Source organism: Leuresthes tenuis, unplaced genomic scaffold (genome assembly GCF_036924035.1).
Source record: "Leuresthes tenuis unplaced genomic scaffold, fLeuTen1.0.hap1 SCAF_20, whole genome shotgun sequence".
NCBI classification, from domain to species: Eukaryota; Metazoa; Chordata; class Actinopteri; order Atheriniformes; family Atherinopsidae; genus Leuresthes; species Leuresthes tenuis.
Window position 1 is genome coordinate 31,996,023 of NW_027325374.1, and position 22,487 is coordinate 32,018,509.

General features: G+C 39.9%; 1 protein-coding gene across 2 annotated transcripts in view; it reads left to right on the forward strand.

Moving 5' to 3' along the window:
• llgl2 (LLGL scribble cell polarity complex component 2) overlaps positions 1 to 18,052 on the forward strand; it is a 42,652-nt gene extending 24,600 nt beyond the window's left edge. The window contains exons 12-27 of one of the 2 annotated variants that reach the window (XM_072373993.1): positions 2,210 to 2,277; positions 2,372 to 2,525; positions 3,332 to 3,436; positions 4,688 to 4,783; positions 4,970 to 5,166; positions 6,563 to 6,701; positions 6,866 to 7,016; positions 7,166 to 7,282; positions 9,296 to 9,462; positions 13,095 to 13,359; positions 13,708 to 13,858; positions 13,944 to 13,969; positions 14,186 to 14,233; positions 14,554 to 14,596; positions 16,359 to 16,431; positions 16,531 to 18,052. In XM_072373993.1, coding sequence (XP_072230094.1) covers positions 2,210 to 2,277; positions 2,372 to 2,525; positions 3,332 to 3,436; positions 4,688 to 4,783; positions 4,970 to 5,166; positions 6,563 to 6,701; positions 6,866 to 7,016; positions 7,166 to 7,282; positions 9,296 to 9,462; positions 13,095 to 13,359; positions 13,708 to 13,858; positions 13,944 to 13,969; positions 14,186 to 14,233; positions 14,554 to 14,596; positions 16,359 to 16,398 — 1,767 coding nt within the window. In that variant the 3' untranslated portion in view covers positions 16,399 to 16,431; positions 16,531 to 18,052. The remainder of the gene's footprint in view (positions 1 to 2,209; positions 2,278 to 2,371; positions 2,526 to 3,331; positions 3,437 to 4,687; positions 4,784 to 4,969; positions 5,167 to 6,562; positions 6,702 to 6,865; positions 7,017 to 7,165; positions 7,283 to 9,295; positions 9,463 to 13,094; positions 13,360 to 13,707; positions 13,859 to 13,943; positions 13,970 to 14,185; positions 14,234 to 14,553; positions 14,597 to 16,358; positions 16,432 to 16,530) is intronic. The other variant, XM_072373992.1, reaches the window with a different exon arrangement.
• Positions 18,053 to 22,487: the final 4,435 nt, after the last annotated feature.

The following is a 22,487-nucleotide window of genomic DNA, read 5'->3' on the forward strand; positions in this document are numbered from 1 at the left end:
AAAAAAATAGAGTAGAATCTGGCTTTCAAGTCATTTACTTTTAGGCATTCACACTGTGATCCCCTGATGGCAAAGGCAAAAATGGCTTTCTGTCTTTGAACGTGGAAGGATTGATAAGCTGCTCGATCAAGGCCTCGCGCAGCGTTTGTCATTTTAAATTTCTCAAAAAGAATTACGGGACAAAAAAGACAAGTGGTAGACCCAAGAAAATTTTACCTGCAGTAAGCCGAAGAATCCAACAGGATGTCTATGAGGACACAGACTGATCCTTCACCCAAATTAGGGACGTTACTCATGCTGACTGTAGCCCAATAACCATAAGATGGCATCTGCAATAGACAGGCTTAAAGAACAAAAAATATCTTGAAAAAGCCACTTCTCCTCCCATGCCACAATCTAACCCCTTTGGACTATACAAGGGAGCACCAAACATGGGACATCGAAAGGTGGAAAAAAGTTTTATTCACTGACATGAAAAATGGCCCTCAGTGTTACTGGCACGACAAAGAGATCCCTCCGGAGATGTCTTCACAGTGGATGTGGGGTGTGTGGTGATGACTGGGTCTTTCAACTGGACAATGCTGCAGTCCACGACGCCTGTCTGACAAAGGACTTTTTCCAGAGAATATCATCGCTCTTTCAGATCATCCTGTGTGTTCCCCCTGATTTAATTCCATTGAGAACATTTGGGGATGGATGACAAGAGTTGTTTACAAAAACGGATGTCAGTTCGAGACTATGGATGCCCTTTCTGAAACCATCTTCACCACATGGAGCAGTGTTCCCACTAGCCTCCAGGAAACACTTGCATCAAACAGACCTAAACAAATTTTTAAGTGAAGTCAATGTCAGCGGGCGCAGTGTCTGTGGTGGGAGACGTAGGTAGTGAGAGGGGAAATAAGATGAGTAGATGGTCGGAAAAGGGAATGTGGCATATTTCAGTTATTTGTACATCCAGTTCATATGAGAGTACAAGATCCAAAATATGTTATTATAAAATATATCTTTTTCGTGCGTCGGTTCCTAAACAGACTGTGTGAGATTAAGAGAGTCGATTAAATTCAGAAAGTCTTTGACCAGTGGTCTGGTCTCACAGCAGACATGCACGTTAAAATCGCTGACAATTAGAAAGTGATCAGACTCGAGAATAATACCCGACACAAAGTTTGCAAAGTCCTGTACAAAGTCTTTATTAAATTTCGGTGGGCGATGGATCACAGCACAGAGAACAGTCAGAGGGATTTTTACGAGTTGGAGCTCAAAGCTGGAGCCATTGACAGCTGGAGGCTGCTGGACGTGAAAGCTGAATTTGAATGTCATCAATAAGAATAGTGGGGCTACTCACTACTGAGGCCTTTTTTGACACTTAGTTTTTTGTTTTTGGGCTATGGCCTTAAACTTTTAAGTGTAGTGTGTTCAATGCTCTATTTTTTGTTTCTTCTTTTTGCATTATGCAGCTCTACTTACAACCTGGTTGCGATCCACCATCGTGAAATGCGAATACTTGTAGTTTTTCCACGGGTCTTCAGTTTTAGGAGTGTATTACAACAGCGTGGCTTTGTTGTAGACGAGCCTCATGAAACTCAAAATATGACCAAAAAAAATCTAGGACTGTTGAGTAGCTAAAAATACGACAACATTCCTCTCCCAAAGGCTCATCAACTGGTCTTCTTAGTTCACAGGAATGCTACAGTGGTAAATATGGCTGTGTATCAGCTTTTTTGAGACATCAAATTCAAGATGAGCGAATATTTTTCATGAAATTGCAAAAGGTCTCACTTTCAATATTTGGAATGTGTTCTATATTCTATTTAAATACAATATTGGTTTATGAAATTTATAAATTAATTGCATTCTGTTTTATGTTTCTTTCAACTTTTTTTTTTGTAAATGTGGTTGTATTTGGAGCCAACCTTGAATGCAAAAGTTAGTTGGTGTGACCAAATCCATCTTGTAGAATAAGATAATTTTGGATTTCATGGTGAAAGTATCAGAATCTGAAAGTCATCATGACAGCCCTGAATTACAATTTTCACACTACTCGAGACCAAATATAGACCCTGTATGCGATTAAACAATCCTCAGCAGGGCTCTTCATCATAAATGGCGTGATCTACCATGTATTTGGTTAAATTATTTAATTTCTTGTTCAATATGTCATTAAGTTGACTTTATCATTAAACTTCGATTTCCCTTCTGTCCCTGTCAGCCATGGCCAATAACCGGAGGTCAAAACCTGGCCTCTGACCCTCCACAAAGAGACTTGCTGCTTACAGGGTTGGTTGAGCTGTACTTCATGCATATCTGTTGGAATATTTACTTGACATACAGCAGAATATTTTAACTTTGTCATGTTCATTTTAACATGTAGGCATGAGGATGGCACTGTACGTTTTTGGGATGCATCAGGAGTCTGCCTGTATCCCGTGTACAAGCTGAGCACAGCTTCAGTGTTCCACACAGATGCTGACCCAAATGATAACCTGAATCCAGGCACTGAAGGAGAGTGGCCACCATTCAGAAAGGTGTGTGGGTATTTTTTCTTTTGTGTATGCAGATAAGCTTCAATCAGTATGTGAAATGGTAGCTCTGATGCTGCTGCGCAAACAAATAAATCCAAAGTGTATGCACTCACCACCTCAGACTTATATATATGTAACATCTGCTGCACACACCGAAGGGCCAAAGGTTCCTCAAGTGGTACTGTCTTCTCTGTCTCATCTTGTGGAAAATGCTCAGTGTTGCAGTTCCAGTTCAGTCTGTTTAACAGGTAAACTCCCAGGTGTCTGTAGTCCCCCACCACCTCCATGTCTTCTCCCAGGATAGAAATAGTATTTGGCTTACTCCTGATCCTCCTGAAATCCATAGTCAATTCCTTTTTACTTTGAATGCATATCCCTTCTTCATGAACACTTTGTGGTGTTGTGTTTATAACCTGGCAAATGCTGAGCTAATGATGTCAGACCGCATCAGAAGCAGTGCAGAGAAAGATGTACACTGCTACTAGAATAACATAAGTGAACACTCTCGGTAGATCTTATGGACATATACTCAGCTACTAGTCAGTGTCCCGGGTACAGATTTGTTTCCTTCACAGTGATTGCATCATCTGTTAGCCAGCACTGTAATACCTTCATCTTTGCTTTTGCCACTGCTTGTAATGTCTCTGTCTGCCCCATGTCTCGATGAAATGCATGATGAAGCTTTCTTGATTTTTCTATTTAAAATCTGATGCCATTATGGATTGGTGCATTTGGAAACAAAATGTATTTAATGTTTTTTGTAAGACCCTCATTGATGTATACCCCCCCCCCCCCCCCCCCCCCCCCAGGTTGGCTGTTTTGACCCTTACAGTGATGACCCAAGGCTTGGAATTCAGAAGATCCATCTTTGTAAATACAGTGGTTATCTGACTGTAGCTGGCACAGCTGGACAGGTAACTTTCTCACATCCCCATAAGATTGGTACCATTCTCAATAAGCAAACTTCCATGCAACTAGAAAAAAAAAAGAAATGTTTTGTTAGTCAAACCGCAACTGGACTTTTAGAATGCATTTTTAACATAGTCCAACCAAAATCATACAAAATCAAGCTTCTTAAAAACACACCCTGATAATGCAGTGAACTCCAGCATGTATACATTCAGCCTCAGAGACTCAAATGGACCAAGGTGCTCCACACATGTTCCACAGATAATGTGAAAACAATAAAGTACAAGGCTATTGAAATGGAGCTGAATTCCCTTTAAAGCTGCTCTCATTTCCATATTTTTCTTTTGTCAGATGGCTGAACATGTCCGAAATTCATCCCATAAAGACTACGTGTCAACTCGTGGTCTTAAGCATTTCCAGACTTTCACTCTGCCCTTATACAATCCTGATTTTATTACCTCATCTCATCTGACAAAAAGTAGTGTAAAGATAACTGCTGTGCTATAGAATTTCTTAAACGTTTTCTCACCATCTACAGTGCTGCGGCGTTGGATATACTTCAGTCAGGAACTCAGCTTTGCTCCTGTTCATGTATACTTTGACAGGGATGAGGGTCTAATTGAATAGACTGGTTGAGCTGTAACCGTACTTCCACTCACCTGTGCATGTAACTGTGCTGACTATCTCTGTTCATCACAGCAAAATCAAGTTATTTTAAAACGGTGCACAAGAGCAAGTAAAATTATTTTTGGAAGCTTGGAATTATCAGCATTATAATGACAATATTCTTTTTAATTTCTTTACTCACTAATATCTTTTGTCACCAGTCAGTACACACTTTCTGTAAATGCTATAGAACGGGGCAGAACTCTTAGTCAGTGTCATGTTTGCAGTGTGGAAAGACTATGAGGGGGAAAAGCATTTTTTAAAGAGAAATTAATCGCTTATCTGTAACACGGTTGGAAATGTGTTGATGGATTCAGTGCTACATGCAAAGATATTCTACAGTTTTCAACAAGACATGGAAAGCATTACACAAAAACAAAGTAGCAAAAGTTTATATGCCTGCATGAGCTGATGATTAAAGTTCCTTCAGGTGCACCTCCATAAAAGGATAATATTGAATGAGAAGTTTACTTGTGTTATGAATATCCACCACAGCAGGGCTGATGGGTTCTGTTTACGAAAGAAGCACAAATCTGATGTTATAGTTCAAAACATGTTTCTGCTCATTTGATATTGATTGTTCCCTCTAGATTTTGGTACTGGAGTTGAATGATGAGGCAGCAGAGCTGAACGTGGAGGTTAAAGTTGTAGATTTGCTGCAGGGACAAGAAGGATTCCGCTGGAAGGTAAGGAGCAGTTCTGAATTTGTCATCTGTCATGCATTCACATGGCTCCAGAAAATAAGAAATTGTCACCAATGCAACTTTAATTCTTAACTCATAACTCCCTTAGAGCTGACTCTCATCAGACTTGTACTTTCCTGTGAAACACGGCACACGTTGTTGTATTTTAATGGGTTTCTCGTCCACTAGGGCCACACTCGGTTGGATGTGCGCGAGGAGCCAGTGCAGTTTCCACCAGGCTTTCAGCCCTTCACTCTAGTCCAGTGCCAACCTCCTGCTGTTGTTACCGCCCTCACCCTGCACTCGGAGTGGAAGGTGGTTGCCTTTGGCACCAGCCACGGCTTTGGGTTGTATGATTACCAACAGAAGAACAACGTCCTTGTCAAGTAAGAAGATTTGGAGAAGATCTAATACTGTTTTAGTACATAGTGTTTGTGGCGTTTGTACCCTCCTTAAAGTTTCCCGTTTCAAAGAACCTCTTGACATGTTATGTTTTCTTATGTCCAAATTAAATTCACTTGTGTTTTCTCAGTTGATTTGTAGATTCCGTTCTTTTCCCAAGCCTTTTTCTCAGTCCTGGCTTCTTCTAACTGGGCAGCTGTAGTTCTCCTCAGATTATTGTTGGTGGACTAGCATCTTATTCACTTTTAGACAGAAGCAGAATAGGTGACTTGGAAAATAGGTGCAGTTTAATATTGTCTACTTAGCAGTGACAAGAGAGGCCATGCAAAAGGTTGGCTGGACCAGAGAAGTTGGTGTGTGTTGTAAAAAGAAAGGGGCCCCAACACTGAGCGTTTCGGCATATTTATCCTTGCAATATCAGAAGAACAGAGTGGGATTCCATGGTTTTGTGTCAAAAGAAACAACAACTCAGGATCAACTGATCATTCTAATCGAAAGCTTTCTGAGCTGAGGTGTTACATGAGCCTCTTTGAATAAAGGCCGAAATGTTCCTGAGCTCAGTGAAGCATAAGTGTTTGCTGGTAAAATGGCAGGAGATATGGTCCAGATGCAATTAGTCGTGAAAATGTGTTCTGATAAATCACTTTCTATAGTAGTGATGAATGAGAATAATTGAGCACCATTGACCGGGAAAGATGGATGGCATGTAGTAAGACTTTTACTGTGATATTGTATGGCTTAAAGATACTTTGGTCTTCAAAGAGATGAATGGTCAGAAACTGTAAATGCTCATGGCTTAAAAGTAGTGAAAACTGACAGCTTTTAGTGCTCAGGGCAATGTGACAGATCTGTAGACTATAAACAGGTAGACTCCGTGGTCATTACAGGAGGGGGGCTGAAAAGGAGAGCTGATGCTTGAGCTAATATCTTCTTATATAATAAAGGGTTATCAGAATACAACAATTTCAAACTTGGCACATATACCCAGGAAAATACTCCAAACTCTACAATTTTGGATACCATGGAGGGAAAAAATGACAGATGAAGAGGCAAGGCTCCATCATTTCTGCCTGTGGTTGTCTAAGAAGTGGTAGAACGTTGTCCCATACATAAAAGAGAAAAGGCATGACTAACTGTGGTCCTGGCATTGCTCTTTTAACATGCTGAATGCGAAAATTACTTTTGGAGCATGTCTTTTTGCCTAATGAGATTTTATTAGTTTTTTTTTTTTTTTTTTTTTTCTGGTTGTATTCACACAACTTTTCACATACAAAAAGTATTAAGATCAGATCCCAAAATCAGACCTATTCAGGGTTGAGCAAAGTATTGTTGAATCTCTGTTTAATGTGCAATTCATCTATATTATCTTCTACATGTTAGGTGCACACTAAACCCCAGTGACCAGCTGGCAATGGAGGGTCCTCTGTCTCGAGTAAAGAGCATAAAGAAATCCCTACGACAGTCCTTCAGGAGAATCAGACGCAGTAGAGTCTCTCTAAGAAAACATCATGTCAACAAGGTACTATTATGGTACCGCTCTGCCCTCATCGGAAGAATGCCTCCATTCAATTCAATTCAGTTTATTCATATAGCGCCAAATCACAACAACTGTCATCAACAACTGGCGTTTACTTTATGTGTCTACATATCTGTACTTGCTTCCAACAACCTCGTCTCCCAAAGCAGCTCCAAGAAGCCAATGCTCGTCTGGAGGCTGAACTGGCTGAGATGGAGCTGGCTCCTGTCCAGAGGAAGATTGAGGCTCGCTCCTCAGACGACTCTTTCACCGGGCTTGTACGGACACTCTACTTTGCTGACACCTTCCTCTCAGACAGTGAGTCTTCCCATTAAACAGTGATCATTGTTTGTAAAACATATTGAAGGTCTTTCATCCAGAAACCGATGCATACATATGATTGCGAGTGTAAAGAATTGGTTCTTGTCTGTTTTTAATTTTGATGCATGCGTCCTCTTTTGTTGAAGGTTCACATAACACACCCTCCCTATGGGCAGGGACTAATGGTGGCTGTGTGTTTGCATACATGCTCCGCTTTCCTCCGGTAGAGCACAGAGCAGATGAACCCATATCTGCACAGCCAGGTAAAAAATGAGTTTCTCAAGTTGGGGTGGACTGTTCTCTTACATCTGTCATAACTAAGGAGGGACAACGATGCCATTTATTGTCAATCCAGTTCCCTAACAATGTCCTTATCCATTACTAAGTTAATTTTCTATGAGGAAATGGGTACAGTACACAAGTTTACAACTGCTTACTATCTATTTGTCAGCTTCGTACAGGTTACATCGATAGCCATTTTGACAGTTGCTGTGGTGTAAATGAGTATGTAAACTGGCGTACCTGAAATATGGATCTTCCCCTTTTCAGAAAGGGTGCAAGCCTCTCATAATTATTGGACTTTCGCTCATCACTTTTTCATCACCTGTGCAGAAAATGTGATGGGAGCTGTCAGGTGTTAGGGTTGCAACAGTTTCTCAGCCAACATCTACAGAGGCGGGAATGAGATGACATTGTTTTCATTGAGGCCTTCATGGTCAAAGAAAAATAGGGTAACGGTGGTGCTAAATGTATAATGCAGGATATTTACTGTTACAGATGATCTGTTCAGGTTGTGAACAGAAGCATATGTGTGCTGTATGTACGTAGAGCTTCATCCTGGTGTTTGAATTCTGCTTTTCCATCCCTTTACCTCTTTGCTTCTCTTTTACTCCCTGTGTTCTGTTCACAAATACAGTATATTGACACAGCTGAATTCCCAATAAAGCTGCTCTCATTCACATATTTTTCTTTCTTCTGTTACATCGCGAAACAGGTCTAAAATTATTCTGGAAAAGTGAGTACATTATGACTATTCCGGACTATGGAGCACACCTGAATTGAAGCCGCACCTTTTAATTTTAAGAAGAAAATCCATTTTGTACTTGTAAAGGCCGCACCAGAAGATTATGCGGGTGTCCGCAAAAATGAGATATTTACACAGAAAGATGTTACACGAGGATTTTTAAAGTTTTAATTAAATGTGTACGGTAACATAAACAAATACATGGTGTAAATGCTTTTTTTGTTGGAACAGTGCCTGTAACACTCTTCCACCATCTCACCATCGATTCATTGATGGCAAGATAACGTGCAGCAGCTCTGTTTCCTACTTCAACAGCTAGATTGATCGCCTTTAATTTAAAAGCTGCATCATATGCATTTCTCCGTTTGTTTTCCATGTCGAGGGTCAGTACAAATGTACAGATTTGCAATAATTTAGTAGTGTAAGTGTGTTTGATTTATCGTACAAGTTCATTGGACCACTATGAACTATTTGTTAATTTTATTGGTCTAATGTTAAGAGGCAAAAATTTTTTTGGCGGCTTGGGAAAAAAAAAAAAACATATTAGCCACACCGTATTATAAGCAGCGCTGCTCAAAGCCTGGGAAAAAAGTAGTGGCTTATAGTACGGAATATACGGTACATCAACTTATGCGAACATTTCTAGACGGCTACTCAGCAGAATAATTACATATCTTATAAATGCTGCATCATCTGAAAAACTCCTTGGACAAATATGCAGTCTATGCAGTGATTTTGGTTAAAGTTACAGGTGGTTTGATGTCCTCGTGAGAGAGTTAGAAACGACAGAATGTCCAACATTTTCTCACACAGTTCAGGCCTCCTATGATACACTACAAACACAAACCTGCTAAAGGAGCTCACAGACACAGCTACCTTTTAATGAAGAACAGGTAGAGAGAGGTGTTTCTGCTATGTGGCAGAGATCTCACTCACACCAAGTTGGTAAAACTGGTGATGTTTGTCTCCTATTTCTATGCTGCAACATCAAGTTTTGAATTAGTTTTTCGCTGTGTGAGAAAAAGGAATTTGCTGTGTGAAAAGTGATTTTAGTCTCTCCCTTACTGCAGAGAGTCCTGTGTAATGATGTTGGCTTGACTATGAACACCCATAACCATTAGTGGAAGAAGTGATGAGCTGAGTTTTGATTAGACCAATCTGTTGCTTTGGAAAATTTGAGTTCCCACTTGGAACTGGTTCTCGTTTTCCATCCCTAAGCATAACATTGTCTCTCTTTTTCTTTTTACTCCAGCCAAAGAGATCCAGCTAATGCACCGTGCTCCTGTTGTTGGTATAGTGGTATTGGACGGTCATGGGGCTCCACTCCCTGAGCCTCTGGAAGTGGCCCATGACCTGGCTCGCTTGCCTGAAATGCAGGGCTCACACCACCTCCTGGTTATTTCTGAGGAACAGTTTAAGGTTAGAGTCCAACACACACACATGCACACACACTGCTCACTGACTTTACAAGAGTTCAATTCAGTTTTAATTATATAGCGCCAAATTACAACAAATGTCATCTCAAGGCACTTAAATAATATAGTCCAATTCAAGGCAATTGGAATTCAATTCATTGTAATCATAATCCAATGAAATCCACTTGATTAATTTCAAAATCCAATTAATTCATATAGAGCCAATTCAAAAACAATATCCTAGCTAAGGAAACCAACCGATTGCACCGAAACTTGTCTTCAGTCCAATCTCCCGTCCTGAGCGTGCCTGAGGCGACTGTGGAAAGGAACGACTCCCTTTTAACAGGAAGAAACCTCTGGCAGAACTAGACTCAGGAAGGGTGGCCATCCGCCTCGACCAGCTGGGGTTTGAGAAGACAGAACAGAGGGGGAAAAACACCATAACACCATTCAAAGGATACCTGTTGGAACAGGGAAACACAAGTTAATAACCACAATAATGTCACATGTGCATAATATAATTTGAGAAAATAAACGGGGAAAACGAGAGCAAAGCGAGGCAAGATGTGACAGATGAGGTCCCCCAGCAGTCTAAGCCTATAGCAACTTAACTATGGGATGTTTCAAGATCACCTTAGCCATCCCTAACTGAAGCGCTCAGGTCCAAAGAGAACAACTTCAGTTTTGTCTGGATTTCGAAGCAGACAGTTCTGAGTCATCCAGGTCTTTGTCTTTAAGACATGCTTGTAGTCTGACCAACCTATTGGTTTCCTCTGGTTTCATAGATAAGTACAGCTGAGTATCATCAGCATAACAATGGAAATTTATGCCATGCTGTCTAATAATGTTACCTAATGGAAGCATGTACATAGTAAAAAGAATTGGTCCAAGCACAGAACCCTGAGGAACTCCATGACTTACTCCAATGTGTGAGGAAGATTCTTCATTTACAAGAACAAACTGGAATCTATCAGATAAATATGACTTAAACCAGCCTAATGCAGTTCCTTTAATCCCAATAACATGTTCAAGTCTCTGTAACAGAATGCTGTGATCGATCGTATCAAATGCAGCACTGAGATCCAACAGGACAAGCACAGAAACAAGTCCGCTATCAGAGGTTAAGAGGAGATCATTGGTAACTTTCACCAGTGCTGTTTCTGTGCTATGATGCACTCTGAATCCTGACTGAAACTCTTCAAACAGATTATTTCTATGTAAATGATCACAAAGTTGAACTGCAACTATTATTTTCAAGAACTTTAGACAAAAAAGGGAGATTGGATATAGGTTGATAATTAGCCAACACTTCTGAATCAAGAGTAGGTTTTTTTAAGTGAAGGTTTAATTACAGCAACCTTAAAAGTCTGAGGTAAATATCCTGTCAACAAAGACCGATTGATCAAATCCAGTATGGAAGTGTCAATTAAGGGGAAAAACCTCCTTGAACAGTCTGGTTGGGATTGGGTCTAAAATACAAGTTGATGGTTTAGAAGAGACTATTGCTGTTGTTAGCTCAGAGAGATCAACTGGGCAGAAGCCATCTAAATACAAATCAGGTTCTAAAGATACTTCTAAAGCTACTATACTTGCTATGATACATCAGTGATAATAGTGGGAAGGATTCCATTAATCTTCTCTCTGATAGAAACAATTTTATTGATAAAGAATCTCATGAAATCATCACTGCTGACAGTTAAAGGAATACATGGCTCAACAGAGCTCGGACTCTTTGTCAGCCTGGCAACAGTGCTGAAAACAAACCTGGAATTATTCTTATTCTCTTCTATCAATGATGAATAATAAGCAGTTCTAGCTTTACGAAGGGCTTTCTTATACGTTATTAAACTATCTTTCCAGACTAATTGAGACTCTTCTAAATTCGAGGAACGCCACTGTCTCTCCAGCTTTCTTGCAGTCTGCTTTAATGCACACAGCTGTGAATTATACCAAGGAGCCAACCACTTCTGACTGATTACCTTCCTTTTCAGAGGGGCAACATTGTCCAGTGTTGTACGCATTGAAGCTATAGTGCTGTCAACAAGAGAGTCAAGTTCTACTGGAGTAAAATGTAGGTAGCCGTCCTCTGTCATATCTGCACATGGCAGTGAAGAAAAGGATGATGAAATCAACTCTTTAAATCTGGTTACAGCATTCTCTGACAGACACCTTCTATATGTAAAATTCTTCTCAGAAGCCCTTTAGTCAAGTAATGTAAATTCAGAAGTTATTAAAAAATGGTCAGACAAGACAGAGTTATGAGGGAACACTGTTAACTGTTCACTCTCAATGCCATAAGTCAGCACAAGGTCAAGGGTGTGATTAAGGCAGTGAGTAGGTCTGTGAACACTTTGAGAAAATCCAATAGAGTCTAATATAGAATTAAAGTTAATATTTAGGCTGTCATTTTCAACATCTACATGAATGTTAAAGTCACCCACTACAATGACTTTATCTGTACTCAGCACTAACTGTGATAAAAACTCAGAATTCAGACAGAAACTCAGAATAAGGGCCAGGTGGACGATACACAACAACAAACACAAGAGGTTTTTGTGATTTCCACTTTGGGTGGGAAAAACTGAGAATCAGAGATTCAAAAGAGCTAAAACTAATCTTGGGTCTAGGACTGATTAGTAACCCTGAGCATCAAGTGGGAAGCCGCAGAGAAGTGTGTAAGACTACAACTCTGCATCCTGGTCTCAACCCTGGGATGTCATGTTTTTGGATGACTAATAAATTCGTCCATATTTCTAAAATGAGAGCCGCTCCTTCCAAAGTGGGATGGATGCCATCTCTCCTCATCAGACCAGGTTTTCTCCAGAAAGATTGCCAATTATCTATGTAGCCCACGTTGTTTGCTGGACACCATCTTGACAACCAGCGATTGAATGAGGACATGCGACGAAACATGTCATCACTGGTCAGATTTGGCAGGGGTCCAGAGAAAACTACGGAGTCCGACATTGTTTTGGCAAAATTACACACCGATGCAACATTAATTTTAGTGACCTCCGATTGGCGTAACCGGGTGTCATTCCCGCCGACGTGAATAACTATTTTACCGTATTTACGCTTTTCCTTAACTACAAAAAGACTACAGTTGTTACATGTACCATTATCACTAAAGGAGGCAGAGGAGTAACTATAAACATCTGACGCTTGCCAAAGGATCAAACGTAAATATTATGCAGGCTAGAATATGCTTCTGAAACATGTTCATTTTCAAAAATGTTTATTTAACAATTGGCTGAGAAGTAATTAGAAGATTATTTGATTAAAGTATCCTAGATATTTCTATAGTATGCATGACACACCACCGACAGCTGATGTGATGTACCTCCATTGCTGTTTTCTTTTATTTGATGATGTGCTGATCAGTGCTGTGAAACATAGCTGTGTTGGCTGGAGGCACAACTTTTTAGCTTGCTGAACAGTGTTATGCTAAGAGTGTAGCTGGTTGTCATAAGACAGCCTGCATCATCAGTGTGTATAACTCTGCAAGTTGTTTTAGAAGTATAGTTTTCATTTTGCCATAAGAATTTTATGTTGTGTTAAACAAGTCGGTGGTAGATGGGAGCAGCTGTCAGGTTTTGTTCTCCAAACCTTGTAACAGAGATGTTGATGTGTGTTCAGGTTTTCACCCTGCCAAAAGTGAGTGCTAAGATGAAGCTGAAGCTGACTGCTATTGATGGCTCCAGAGTACGGAGAGTAGGTGTGGCCTGGTTTGGCAGCAGTCGCACAGAGGACTATGGTGAGAGTGGCCTGGTTGTTCTGACCAATCAAGGCGACGTTCATGTAGTGTCACTGCCGCATGTCAAGATGCAGGTTCAATACCCCTGCATCCGCCGAGAGGATGTCAGCGGCATCGCCTCCTGTGTCTTCACCAAGCACGGCCAGGGTAAAAATACAACTACACTCTTTATGCATTTGTGCTCTTAAGGACTCTGAACCTTTACTCAAAAGAATTTTCCTTGAAAATGTATCACTTGAACTATTGGCTGGTATCAATCAGTTTCTGTAACCACCTAGACTTTGGTTTGTTTATGCTGTTCTCCAGTATTTTTGAAACCATAACAATGAAGTGTTTGTAAAGGAGCTGGTCTTTCAAAAAGGAAGACCTTTTCAGGTTTTGGAATTCACTCGATACCATAAAGTTCAATCCCCTAACTTTCTGAGTCAGTTTCTTCCTCCAGAAAAGAGTCATTTTGATCCCACATCTTAATAAGAACCCGTTGTTGTCCCTCAGGGTTCTACCTGATCTCCCCATCTGAGTTTGAACGCTTTTCTCTGTCTACTCGCTGTTTGGTGGAGCCTCGCTGTCTTGTGGAGCCACCTCTTCATTCAGGCTCATTCGACCAGCATCAACCACAGTATGGTGGACCTTCATCTGCTGCCAGGTATACACATTTTCCTTATATTCATCTTATTTAGGAATGAGTTTACTCAAGAATTCACAAGGTTTTGTCTTCTTTTTTCTCCAAGGAGCACACAAGACAGTGAGGACGCAGGTAAAATGTCTCTGAGGGCCTAAACGAGTATAGTGAAAGACCGCATCATACCCAAATATGCATGTGCATTTGGCTAAGGGAACACTACATGTTCATATGCAGTGTTCTGTTTGATGTTGTGCTTGTGCTGATGTGCTTGCCTGTCTTTTGACGCACACCTTGTTTGTGGCTGTCTGTATTGATATGTGTCCTCTGCCTGCTGCCTGTGTGTTCCAGAAAGTGCAGCTAGACGTGTTATGGAACATGCTTTGCTGAATGACGAGAGTGAGTACTCAAGAGAAACGGAGGAAAGAATGTTATGAAACATGTAGCTGAAAAGTTATACAGCAGGCTGCTTTGTGTGGACCCATCTATTATAGTTTGGCTTCAGCTTTAATTTGCATAATGTGCTGCCTTTTTTAACCTGTATGTTAGCTTTTTGCTCCCTTTGTCATCAGACACACCCACATCAGCACCTCCAGTCTGATTTGTTTATTTCCCCAAACAGTTTCCTCTTTGTGACTGAGCTGCTGCTGCAGATCTTTTCTAGAAAATGTTGTGCCAAAAACACTGGTTAGTTACAGTCATATTGTTTTATCTTGCAGAAGTTCTTCAAGAGATTCAGAAGTCACTTGAAGGAGACCAGGTGTAAGTATCAGCCATACATCTATCTCAAGCTTATTGTCATCTGCTTTTGGACAGTTTTCACAACTGACAGAATGCATTTTGTCTATGTATTTGTGGCGAGAGCGTCATAGTTTGGACCAATCAGCTGTCCTAAACTGACCACTGCTGGTAGTGACAGACAGCTCCTAAAAAGTTTGGGGTAAATGCTGCTAAAACATCCATTATATTTTTATCAATGAAATTGGAGCAAAGCAGTGAAAACTTTTATAGTTGAAGAACCGGTATCTGCTCTTCTATCTGGCATCTCGCTTAAAGTTAGAGTCACAGAGGGCTGAAACCTATCCCAGCTGTCATTGGGGCGAGAGGGGGGAGAGCAGTCCATCACAAGGCCACGCAGAGACAAACAACTATACACACTCACACTCACTCCAAGGGACAATTTAGTTAGTTTTTGGGCAGTAGGAGGATGCCAGAATACTTGGAGTGTGCCCACATATCCACAGGGAGAACATACAAACTCCACACAGAAAGGCCCCAGCTGGGATTCAAACGAGGAACCCTCTTGCTGTGCTGTGAGGCAGTGGTGCTAACCACTACACCACCATGCGGCCCCTTAGTAGGGATTACACAGACTAATTAGTTAGTCAACTTTACTGCTATGCACTAATATGCACTTAGCCAATCGTCACTGTTCGTGATCGTGACAAGCCAAGTCCCAGGAGTTTGGTATTATTTCTTTCCACCACATATTCCCTAACATGAAGATTGGCCAGATAATAATAATAATTCAATAATCAGACTGGATTATTCTTGGGCCAGCTAATTAAAGCTATTTGTCTGTCCAAGGTACCAGCACTCCTAGCAGGTGAATTTTTTCTGTAGCCTAGAAAATATAAGTGAATTTGTCCCTATTTTGAATTTTGTTCTCTGAAAGTATGACACAACTGTTGAGATCATTATATCAACTTTTACTCGCTTACAGGAGCTACAGTACAGTATGGTCTATGTGGTGCTATTTCAGCAACTTTAGGCAATATAGTCTGTTGATGGTCCGTCCCTTTTCCCTGTGTTACCATGACATGATCAGTGATCAGTCAGACTTGATTTCCATCACATCATAGTTAACTTTAAAAGACATTTAGTCTCATGCATCCACTACCTTCTCCAAAAGTTAAATTTACCAGCTGGATTCACTGGTATTTCTGTGTTGATCAGATTGGTTGAAGCTCACTCATGATGAAAATGATACAGTTTTATTAAGATATGCATACATTTTTACAAACAGTTTACACTTAGAACTGTAAATCTTGATCTGTGTAACGTCTGACAAATATACTCACTTACATATTTACTTAAACAGGTTCTTACAGGCAAATCTCCAACAGCCTCTCTGAACTTAGATTTACTTGAGAACATTTAGCAAATATGGGCTTCTCATAATAAAAACACCACCTTTGTGGTTTCTTCAAAACATAGATAAAATGTAACAAAAATGGTTGGATGTTCAGACCATGTAACAGCCATGTCTTGGAGGACAGATTGCTGCCAGTAAAAAAGCAAACTACAAAGTGGGAAACCAAATATACTCTCATTATTGATTATGGTGCTGTGAAGCGTGAAAAAATAGTGGAAACATCTCCAATTCTGTAGTTCCTGTTTAATCTTTTTCTGAATACTGAGAGAAATTATAATTCTTATCATAATATGGCTTATTGCTGATCATTGAACTTGTAAGAGGTCTGATGATGGGGGGTGTTGTGCTGATGTTTTCTGTTTGCCGCAGGTCATTCCTGGAGAATAATGTGAAGAGCGCTGTAGCTTGAGAGGCATCTCTCAGTAATGCATGTGAGACTGAGGTAATGATCGATTTATTTATTTTTTCTTTGGTATAATTACTCAATGGTTGATTTACATATTATGAAATAATATCTTTCTCTTTTCTGTTCTCTTCTCAGAGAGATCTGACATGTATGAAGTGTACTTGACTCCTGCAGCAGCACACCCCTCTTGCTCAGCTAACACAGCCACTACTGACCCCCACTCATTCATAGAGAGACACCAAAGGACTCTTGGTAGTGGTGTTCTCTGAGCACTATAAGACTGTTTAAAGAATCACTGACAGCACAAAAGAGGTTAAATAAGGAAACACCGCCTGTGCCTAAGGACCACACACTGTCACTTCAGCGTGGTCATAACCATTTAATCCAAAGCTACATGAAGAACATTCTTGAAATATGATCAGTGTCAGAATCTATCAAACCAGCCGTTTGCAGCTACCACAGAACCCACATGTTTAAGTAGTTTGAATGAATACATACATTCTGAAAGCCTTTATCACCACCAGCATGTAAACAAAGAACATCCTCTGCTGGGCTTCTCACCGGCTGGAACATAAAGCTGGAAGAAATGTGGGGGATGAGTCCATCAAATTCCACTGAATCCAAATTTTGAGATATAAAGAAAAGATCCTAACAGAATAACTTAGCTTTTAAGATGTTATTAACATTAAGTTTAAAGGAAAAATAATTTCTCTGCTCGTTTCACCCTTTTTATCTGATTCATACATTTGAACATGATCATTTTCAGATGGTGGTGTAAATTTGTATTAAAATGAGTCACATTTTTACACAGAGAATTTCAAAACTTTAGAACATATATTTTGTCACCCACTGAAATTCTGGAGATTTTAGAAGGGACCTGGGTGGAACATCTGTTTGCAGCAAACATCTGCGTTCCCACATGCCACCGCTCTGAAACATCTCCAGAACATTTCAGAACTAGAGTACATGTATGAAAGTAGACCCAATTCAGTTTTACTAGCTGTTCTTTAACTTTGGTCACAACTTTAACATTATGTCTTAAATTGTACAAGTTGGAAGTTCTTCTTGACATAAATTATCTTCCATGATATTCAGATGACTGATTACGGGAACATTGTCAGTGATGTCCCATATGGGAACAAAATAATGCAAAAATGTAATTGTGTTTCTGTCATCATGTTAGGTTTGGAATATTGTTTTGACTCGTTTTTTAAGTTAATGCCCTGCCCGTCCTCCTTAAGGTAGACAGACCACAGGTACATCTGCACTACTGTGGAACTCACAATGCTGTTCTGTTTGGGGGGGGGAGCAGCTTCACTATGGGGTTTGGTTTTTAATAGTTTTTTGTGTAAACTTCTTTTTTTACGCCAGCAATTAATTATGTAATGTAGGAATGTAACTGTAAGCTATTTTAGTGAAATTATTTTAATATATAGTGAATATGACTTTACCTGTGGGCCTGTTGTAACTGGGGTTGGCTGCTATTTAGATCACACAAGGAAATGTTTGGTACTCTGTCAGATTGCTGGGTATTTTAGCATAAGCCTAGAATATATTTTTTGTAGCAAACTGATTAAGAGCCCTAATATTTTTTGATTGTAAGTAATGTCACACTACCATTTTGATGCAGATAATTATTACACAATTTTCTTAAGAATGAATGTGTCTTTCTGTTTTGTGACTCTGGTTTTCCACATTACTCATTTGTGTGAAGCTGCCACTAAAACCTGAAAAAATGCATTCCACTGAGACTCAAGCATCATTATAACCCTTGTCATTGTATTCCAAAGCTGATAACTCCGTTTCAGTGACTGTTTTTGTTCCATAAACCAAGTTGTTATCTTAGTCATTGTAGGCTGCAACAGCCCAGCTGTCTCTGAAGTAGGTAGTGAAGGCATCGGTGCAGTCAAAAGTTTTAATAATTCATTATAGATTATATAGCTATATTATTATTGCCTTGAGCTTCTGTGGTGTCTCTGTAACCTGAGCTCTCTTGAATTTGACTGAGGTTGCCAGCTCAGTATCAGTTAGTATCAGTAACACCAGCTTGCTAGTGACCCTGCAAGATCCAGTCCTTTGCAACCTTAAGACATTAAATGGGCTGTAAATTAGTGGCTGGATATGTGGACTTTATTAGCAAGCTTATTTTCTCTTCTTCTTAATACTCAGGTTACAGTAAAATCATTTCAGTTTTGTGGAGGTTCTGTTTTTATTTTTGGTTTAATGTTGAATTTTTATTGCTCCAAATTCTCTACATATTGCAACATTCAAAAGTTTCAACACATTTAGTCATTCAATTCCACAGTGTAGAACAAAACATAAGGTATCAAGACCTTAGATTTATGTTGTACTCTATCCTGAGACATGTTATATTTTAGATTCTTTAAAGTAACCACTGCTTTACAGACTATTATCAATACTTTACCCAGCTGTGTGAGATCATTATCTGTATTTTTTAAAGTCACCACTTTAATTCTAGTTATAACATACACCTCTCAGTAGTGATGACGAGATGAAGCCTCACGAAGCACCAATGTTGGTAATAATGGCATTGGAGTAAAGCAGCATTACTTTTTTCAGTAACAAGTAATCTACCGTAAATTCCGGACGATAAGCCGCTACTTTTTTCCCAGGCTTTGAGCACTGCGGCTTATAATATAGTGCGGCCAATGTATGCTTTTTTTTCTTTTTTTTTTTTTTCATGCCGCCAAAAACATTTTGCCTCGTAACATTAGACCAATAAAATTAACAAATAGTTCACAGTAGTCCAGTGAAATTGTACGATAAATCAAACACACTTGCGCTACTAAAGTATTGCAAATCGGTCATTTGTACTCACCCTCAACATGGAAAACAAACGAAGAAATGCATATGATGCAGTGGGTGACAAAGTTCTGAGGCTGTTCAATTCATAAACTGAAGAAGATGACTTTGATGGTTTTAGTGTGCAGGAGGGAGATGAAGAAGGCGAACAATGACTCTTCCTGGTAGGCTACTGTCTTTTTTTTTTCTTCTTACCAGCCATGTTACAGGCACTGTTTTTAAAAAAAAAAAAAAAAAAAAAAAGCATTTACGCAGTATTTGTGCATTACCAACAGGTGTTTAAGTTAAAACCATCGATGTTACAGGCACTGTTCGGGGGGGGAAAGCATTTACGCCAAATTTGTGCATTACCGATTTGTATTTATGCTAAAACCATCGCTGTTACAGGCACTGTTCAGGAAAAAAAGCATTTACGCCACTATTTGTGTGTTACTGATTGGTGTTTAAGTTAAAACTATTGATGTTAAAGGCACTGTTCAGAAAAAAGCATTTGCAACGACCCAATGTATTTGTTACCATACGCATTAAATTAAAACTTTAAAAATCCTCACATGTAACATCTTTCTGTGTAAATATCTATTAAAATGTGGACCCCCGCGGCTTATAATCCGGTGCGGTTTATACAAGCACAAAATGGATTTTCTTTTTAAAATGAGAGGGAGCGGCTTCTATTCAGATGCGCGCTATAGTCCGTCAATTTACTTTTCCCATCATTGCAATGCCATTGACGTTACTGAGAATGTGAAGTGACACGTTACTACAATTTGGTTGAATGAAGCACAAGGTGTCAGGTTTTGGCCACACATCAGCTGCCTGGAGAGAGCAGGTGTGGGTGTATCGTCCCTTGCTCGCTCTGTCTCACTTCATGCTCTTACTGCAAAACACAACACAACAATGTCGACAAGCCAGGGAAATTCAAAGGTAGCCATCTCAAACTGGGAGTTTACTACTACTTTACTACTACTTCTTGCTCAATGAAATACTTCTCACACTGTACAGAAGATATTTTGCTGGTGTATAAAGCCATACACAGAATTATTTTTAAACTGCAGACCTATATATCATTTGAACTATTTTAGCAGCCTGGAACATGGGGATTAGGTCTAAAATAGATGAACTGTGTTCAAATCCTCAAAATGAGCTAAAGAAAGCCTCAGTAACACCTCAGAGTGATTGGGTTACTGACTGTGTGTGGATCTGGTCCAAAGAAAAACGTATCCAATTCTTATGGCCTGCTCTCAGATATTTACCATGACAACGAGGCTCTGTGAGAAAGCAGCCAGGTAATGAGCTCTCTTTCTCTCTTCACTCTCTTTCTCTTCTCCATCAGCACCTATTGTTGGTCACACCAAGCAGCACCTCTCACCTTTCCTCAAGCATTCAGCAGTTGGGCATATAAATGGCAGCACAGCTCAAGAACCTACCAGATAGAGTTCAATAATTCAGAAGGCACTTTGTGTTTGCGTACTTGAGTGCAACCCAGCTCATCTTTATCATTATTGTGTGCATACCTAAGCCTTTGAGAGTGTATTACACGTGGCAGTATGCCCTCTGCATGATGTTAGTGGGTGGGATATTGGTGTGATACTGCCCCTCACTTCTCCTGAGCATGGGTGTATGTTAGTATCAGTGACACCAGCTCATGAGGACAAGCCGGAGCACTTTGCAGGCCCCCCAGCCATGCCTGGGTTTCACCTGAGAAGCTTGGTAAGGAATATTACACTGAAATGAGCTCTCCCTAATTTATCGCCAAGAGTGCAGTGGCTATACAACCACATTTGGGTAGAACTAGAGATAGCCTTTCGCTGCCGTTTAGATTTACCCTGGAGAAAAAAAGTAGGTATTTATAGTCTCAAATGGAGAAGGAGTGCGGTATTCAGCCACCAAAGAAAAATATACTTTTCATGATGCATGAATTTAGATATCTTTTGCAGTTGCAAATTTCATTATCTTGAACTTTGTCTCTATGGAAACTTGGGGCTACCTACAAACTTAGCCAAGCAATGAGGGGGTGTGAGGACAACTACTGGGGACTTGAAGTAAAACATATCTCCATGCTGATCGACTGAGAAACAGACTTTCACTTTGTTTGATAGGCATACTAGTAAACCTGCTGCCCATAATTGTCTTTTTTAACACTTAGTTATGAAAGTATACCACTGATGGATTTGAAAATTTCAGTACTTGTCCTTTGCATGTACCTTTTCTCCATGTTGCATGAAATCTCAATTACAAAATACAGTTTATTTCTTACTGTGAGGTGATTTCAATTTTGAAAAACTAATAGTCATGGCACCACTGAAGCCTGAAGGTAGAACAAATGGTAAAAAAAAGAGGGAAGATGCTAAAAGAAAAGGACAGAATATTTTAAAAACATCACAACCTCATTCGGAAATATCTGATCATAAACAAAGAAGAAGAGGAAATTCAACAGCTCTCAATCATGGAGAGACAAATGAAGCTGTGAGCGATGACAGGAATAAAGGAGATCAAAACAGAAAGAGAACCTCAGGAGTAAAAGAAAAACACAAACGAGCAGAAAAAGCAAAAACTAAAGATTGTAGATTGCAACCACATGAGGAAGGTGGTAATATTACAAAGGGTGCAAACAAAATCACCAAACCTCCACCAAAACTATCCCCAACTGCACAAAGGAGGATTAACAATAAGTTCCCCACCATGCCTGAGAACAATACTGGTGACAAAATTACAAAAAGTGAGGATGAATCAGAGAGTGATTCAGGAAGTTCAGTGCAGGTGATAGGAGAGGAAATTGATAACCATGACAAGAAGGAGGAGCAAAGTAGTGACGAAGAACGAGCTGAGATCCATGGGAGTGAGGAGAGCAGTGAGGAAGCTGAGGCCAAGGCACTGGATACTCAAAGTGATACAGAGCAGTCAGCGACCAGGGAACCAGACAACGAGAAAGCAGAATTCAGCAGAAGTGGATTTGAGGTTGAACCTATAGCATTCACTGAAACAGAAGAAGGAAAAGTAAACTGGAAAAAGGCTACAGAAGATGGTGACACAGTCAGTTATGCAGGTGAAGTCAAGGAGATGAGACACGAGGACAGTGCAGAGCCTACCACTACCAAAAAGACTTACAGACAACAAAGACAGCCTTTACATCCTTCACTGCATGCAAACGAGAATAAATACAAGATGTTTAAAAGATCAAAGGCAGACAAACAGGCTGAGAAAGCAGAAAAACTACTGGCAAAAGCAGAGAAGCAGAAGCTTAAAAAGGAAGCCAAACAAAAAGCCAAGGA